Source organism: Poecilia formosa, unplaced genomic scaffold (assembly GCF_000485575.1).
Source record: "Poecilia formosa unplaced genomic scaffold, Poecilia_formosa-5.1.2 Scaffold250, whole genome shotgun sequence".
NCBI classification, from domain to species: Eukaryota; Metazoa; Chordata; class Actinopteri; order Cyprinodontiformes; family Poeciliidae; genus Poecilia; species Poecilia formosa.
In genome coordinates, this window is record NW_006800189.1 from 48,324 (window position 1) to 54,493 (window position 6,170).

At 38.6% G+C, this 6,170-nt stretch overlaps 1 protein-coding gene across 2 annotated transcripts; it reads left to right on the forward strand.

The window, feature by feature from the left end:
• The first annotated feature begins 386 nt into the window (after positions 1-386).
• arl4aa (ADP-ribosylation factor-like 4aa) lies at positions 387-5,876 on the forward strand. 2 transcript variants are annotated; one of them, XM_007569861.2, is made up of 2 exons: positions 387-551; positions 3,913-5,876. In XM_007569861.2, the coding sequence occupies exon 2, from the start codon at positions 4,015-4,017 to the stop codon at positions 4,615-4,617; it is 603 nt and encodes a 200-aa protein (XP_007569923.1). In that variant the 5' UTR covers positions 387-551; positions 3,913-4,014; the 3' UTR covers positions 4,618-5,876. The 2 variants fall into 2 exon arrangements, with proteins under 2 accessions (XP_007569923.1, XP_007569922.1); XM_007569860.2 differs by lacking the exon at positions 387-551 and adding an exon at positions 578-1,198.
• Positions 5,877-6,170: the final 294 nt, after the last annotated feature.

The window sequence follows — 6,170 nt, forward strand, 5'->3', positions numbered from 1 at the left end:
CATGCATTTACTCAACTGGAACATAGATTAATTTTATAGAGGATTACAACTTTGTATAACTTTTCTATATTTTTCCACTGTAATGGTTTTTTGTTTGTTTATTTTGATATTCTTGTATCATGTAAAGCACTTTAAACTGTCTTGCTGCTGCAATGTACAATAGAAATAAACTCAACTTGACTTAAACCACTAGGAAAGATTAGTTTTTCTTTTTTTTTTTCTTTTACCACAACAAAGCAATAAGCCTAGTGGACAGGGTGGTATAATCCCCAGCTTGTTTAGTTCTTATATTGTGTCTGGAAGAAAAGAGAAACACATGCAGGTTACGCAACTCGGTGGCTAGCAGCCAGAGTGTCCATACCCCTGTGGGGCTTTGGAGAGTGTGGCGGTGTTTCCTGCTTTCTGACCAATCATTTTAAACAAAAACATGCGGGGATAAACGGGGCGGCGCTGTTCCCGCAAACAACACACAGTGACTGTGGCCTCTCTCTCACACACACAGGCAAGGCAAAGCAGGGAAAACACGACGATTCTCCACGCTAAAGCAAACGGTAGGTTTACGCTCACGTTTGTGTCTCCGGTCGCAGCTAGCTTAGCTGTCCCGGTAGCATTTTCCAGATCGTTTTTTTTTTGTCTAAAACACCCAAATAGGTTGGCTTGAATGCCATGTGTATATGCATATTCTAGTTATCTTGTGTATCCTGGCTCTAACGAGCGTTAAACACAGTGACAAGCCTCGTATTTTTGTTGTAAATGTCTTCAAACTAGGTCTTTGGGTGTGTAGAATGAAATGGTGTGCCGAGCATTCTGGGCAACAGGTGATCCCGTGTTCCCAGGCATAGAACGTGAGTGGCAGTAGTGTTAGCCAATCAGCGGACAGAGATAGGATCCCAGGAGCCAATCAGATTTGTCCGCAGTGCCGGTGTGGGTGTTGCCCCAGCCGGACAGGATACAGAAGCAGTAGCAGCGGTGTCATCAGCCATAGATCCACACGGGGCGCGGAGGAGAACCAGCCAGCCAGAAAGGGTGGTGCTTTGCTGTTGTTAGGAGGATTTTTTTTCCGCCTTCGTTGCTGTGAAAATAAGAGGAAGTACGCCGTGAGCTGGATTTCAGATCGAGTAGACGACTGAAGAAATCACATCTCAGCTTGGAGAGGATTAGATTTAATATTTTAACCACAGAGGACTCTCGCTGAGAGGTAAGGGAGTGCTGCATCAAAATAAAAATGTGTGTGTAAATTTCCTGAAAACCGGGCTGTGTTGGTTGAAAATGTAACTCTAATTACACCCAGATTCATCTTCAAATTGTACAGTATATTTCCTAAGAAAATGCAGCTGGTAGCTTAAATATAGTGTTACAAAGAGCAAATGAAAGATTTATGCCATTCTGTTACGAATAATCTTTGTTACAGCATTCCAAACAGGCAGGGGAATTACAAATTTGGAAGAAAATCCTACAAGCTATTGTTTTTTCCAAAAACACTTGTAATATTTGTCCTGATTACAAATTTTAAAAAATAAATGACTTCATTATTTTAAACCATTGGTTTTAAAAAACCTATATTTTTCTAAAAAGTGCAACACATTGTAAATGTGTAGTTTCATAAAATGATATGTCACTCACATTAATTTTGGTTTGATCAGGGCTCACAACAGGCCATTTTTTATAAAGATTTGTCTAATCACAATTATTAGAAATGTGCTGCCATTTCTGAAAGTAATGCTGAATAAAACTAAATTATATGGGACATTTCTGCACTGGAATAAAGGGATATGCAATCTTTAAGTAGAAATGAAGTGGCTTGTTTAGGATACAAATTAAAGGGAGGAGTAAGCTGTTAGCAGATTTTTCTAGCATGACTAATACAACAACATTTCCTTATAGTAGGCACAAATCTTGTATATTTCTTTAAGTTGGAGGAAATGCTTGAAAAACTCGGGTACAACAAGACCAAAAGTATGAAATGGTAAAATCTCGATGGATTTAATCATTTGGCTTTTCTTGGAAAAGTTTGTTGGTTTTTGCTGTCTGCTTTATATCAGATGCAGTGCTGCCCCCAACAGGTTATTTGTATAAATTTAACACCATTCTTCTGCATTAGTACAAATCCACCAATGTTGCTCACAAATAGATAAAATTTCACCACTTTATGCAAGTAGTGGGTGCTAATCTCCACCCTTATTCATGATATGGCTACTTAATATAGCATTTGACTCAAACAGCTTCTGATCTTAAAACGCTACGTTGCAGCTAAGTGAAATTTTAGCGACGTTGCCAAAAAATAAAATCAGTTGATGGTAAGAGTAGAAATAAAATCCATCAACTATACCTATAATTATCTGCAGTTATGATATTTCAACATGTGGGCACCCTTTCATGCCAGTAAAAGTAATTTTGAGCAAACTCCCGTTTCAGAAGCCATCAACGGGGCAATAATCCTGTATTTCCTTTTGATGGCTTTGAAAAGACATTTAATCAGAAGTTTGTAAGTGATTAGTTTGTAAATAAAGTAGACGTGTACCAATTAGCGATTTTGTAAAAGTCTGGCCTGTTTAAAGCAATTTTTCTCTTTTTTTCCCCCCCTTATTCTAAATATTCTACTTTCTGGTTGAAATTAAAATGTGTTTATAGTTTTAAAAAAACAAAATGTTCTTGACCAGTCAAACCACCTACCTCTATCTCTGCATATGATAAAGTAAATTCTTTGGATATTTTTGCACAAAATGCTTGATTTCAAATCGCTTCTCACATCATATTTGCTTCATCTGAATTATTTTTTTAACACTTTACTGACAGCGAATCAAGATACTTCTGAGTCTTTTCCTCAGTTGAAACTTCACCACTGAAGAGTGTTGTTTTGTTGCATGTTTTCTTAGTTTTTTTTAAATTTAAGTCGGTGAGTTATTGGTCATATTTTTAAAGCTTAATTCTGTCAGATCCAGTCGGTGCACCTCTGATGAAGTCATGCATGCTCAACTAGACTAGACATGCTTAGGTTTCCTGGCAAACTAACGACAGTTGCCATCAGAGTTCAGTGAAACTCTGCAGGTTTTACAGTGAGAATATGTTTTCCAACATGCTTTCTTATTGAATGCTTTGAATCAGATCAGGACTCCAAATGCAAACAGACGGTTAGCTTTAAATGAAACCGTTTTATAAGTAAAAACAAACATACTGTGGTATTTCCACTCAGAAATCGTTAAAGAAGAGTGGAACTTTTGGGGGAGGGGCTTCTAAACACTTAAAGTTTAACATAAATAATATGAAGAAAGAAATGATGTACATAAATATTCTAAAAATATCTCACCTGTCAATGAGATACTGAGACTTTTTTTATTTTGTCAGATAAATCAAAACTTTTTGGGGGTATTTTTTGCTCTTGTTGTCCATGTAAGTGACTAAGTAAATCATATAAACTTTAAATACTAATGAACATTTAACACTGGAACTGAAAGACATTTTAAATATCCAAAATAAATAAACAAAACAACAGAAATGGTAAACAAAATAAATTATGAAGTCTCTGTAAACAAAATTGTCATTAAAAAAATGGCTAGTTGAGACCAAAGCACCAGATTGAGGACTTGTGTCATCCAGTTTTTAGTAAAAAGAGAAAAATGATAAATCATGCAAAAGGAAATTATTGAGCTCACTTTAATTTACCATGAGTTTAGCTGGTTGATTGCTTATTGCGACAGGCGCACAAGGAGATCTCTCCATTATTGTGGCTCTGACCACAAGCTGGAAAACCAAAATCTGATCCTAATCACACAAAGATTAACTGTGATTTAACAATTATTCCTCCTTTGGTTAATGTTGGATCCAATGTCTTCAGTTTGGTTAGACTCAGAATAGAAAAGCAGCATGAATTCTGTCTTTTGCACCAAAATAACACAGATAATTTAATTTCAGGTAATTCCTGCTGCTTTTCTGGACTATAAGGGCCTGTGAGGATTGCTTCTGGATCGCCTTTCGTGAACCTCGTTGGTTTCCTGTTTCTCCCGATGTGGAACGATGGGGAATGGACTGTCTGAACAGCCGAAGTTTTCCTCCAACATGTCGTTCTTCCAGTCCTTTCACATCGCTATTCTTGGACTAGACTCTGCTGGAAAGACGACGGTGTTGTACAGACTGCAGTTCAACGAGTTTGTGAACACGGTGCCGACCAAAGGCTTCAACTCGGAGAAGGTGAAAGTGTCCCTGGGCAGAAACCGGACCGTCACCTTCCACTTCTGGGACGTTGGGGGTCAGGAGAAGCTCCGCCCCCTGTGGAAGTCGTACACGCGATGCACGGATGGCATCATATTCGTGGTGGACTCTGCAGACGCGGAGCGCATGGAGGAGGCCAAGACCGAGCTGCATAAGATCGCCAAGAGCTCGGAGAACCAGGGCGTCCCGGTGCTGGTGGTGGCCAACAAGCAGGACTTGAGGGTGTCGCTGGCGCAGGGCGAGATCGAGAAGCTGCTGGCGCTGAAGGAGCTGGGCCCCGCCACGCCCTGGCACCTGCAGGCCTGCTGCGCCATCATCGGGGAGGGACTCCGAGACGGCCTGGACGAACTCCACAAGATGATCCAGAAGAGGAGAAAAATGCTTCGCCAGCAGAAGAAGAAGAGATGAACTCAAACACTGCAAAAACGCCAAATCTTACAAAGTATTTTCTTGTCTAGTTTCTAGTGCAAATATCTGAGTGCACTTGAATTAAGACACTGCTGACGTAAAAGTAACTTACCAGGAGATATAGAAGCTTGTTTTAAGTAAATAATTTCTTGAGTTTGACTAAAAAAAAGTACCAGCTCCATTGGCAGATTGTTTCATGTATAACATGGGGAAATTGTCCTGTTATAAGTGACAATTTCCCCAATTGTCACTTTTTATAATTGGGGGATTTGGTAGTAAATTTACTGCCAATGGAAATTGGCAGTAAACTTAATGCCATTTTCCATTGGCAGTAAATTTATCTACCAGTGGAAATAGGACTTTTTCACCAATATTAAGGAATTAACTTAAAACAAGCTCCTACATCTTGCTGAAAGGATACTTACAAGTTAGTTTTGTCTTATTTCAAGTGTAATAAGAAATTTGCACTATAAAATAGACCACAACTGCCCTGTCAGATTTGGTGTTTTTGCAGGGTAACAAAATTTGATTTTTTTTCTTTTCTTGCTGTTATATTATGAAGGAACTATTTCCCCAACCCCCCTGAGTGGATTTCCAGTTTCACTGCAGGTTCATATTCACTGGGCTGAGTTTTATTAGTCCAAAGGTCAGCTTTAGGATTCCCAGTCGTGGTCGGATGTCATCGTTGTTGATCAGGAAGTGAAGGTGAAGAATAACAGTAGGAGGTGAAAGTTTCAGACATGTGCAGATGTGTTTTATAGCGGAACTACGCAGCACTGAAGGTTTGGGGTCTGGAAAGGTGATTGAAAATGCTTAAAGGATGCTATGTGATTTCAAACAGGCTGGTTTTCACCCAATATTACCAAAAATAATTCAAGGCTTTGACTCGTTGAAGGGGGGACAAAAAAAGAGGTTGCACACGAGAGGCAGTTGTATTTAATTGGTTTAAATGTTGTTATATCTTGTAATTTTTTTTTCCACACTGGATTTTTTGTTTTTGTTGTTTTGTAAAAGAAAAGTATTATGAATTATTACAGTATCATCTGATTGTTTGCTGTCTTTATCTAGATTTTTTAAAATGCACTTTAGATCTTCACCTTTTCTGGAGTTTACAGATTAAAAACGGATCATATTGTGTTTTGACTTTTATAGATATATTTGGACAGAAAATGCTAATGTACAGTAGTTTTTTCCACACTGGCTGACATCAGACGATATATATGCATTATGTTTTGCTAAATAAAGTATGTTTGAAGCAATGATGGAGTGGTTGGTAATACTTTAATCCAAGATTCAAGACCTTGGTATGCTTTGCCAGGGAAAAAATGAAGAGAGGAGCAACTAAACCAGTTCCTGCAGAGGAGTGGCTGACGTTGCAGGACAAGTTGTTCTGCGGCTCATTCACGTGACTCTTCAAAACAAAATGCATGTTCAGTCAAGCTATAACCTCTAATTTTCATTTTGCAAACTTGCCTTTAGTTTCATTTTATGCAGCCTGGATACTAATTGCACTGACACAGATGAACACACCCAAAAACAGAGGGTGTGTTTTA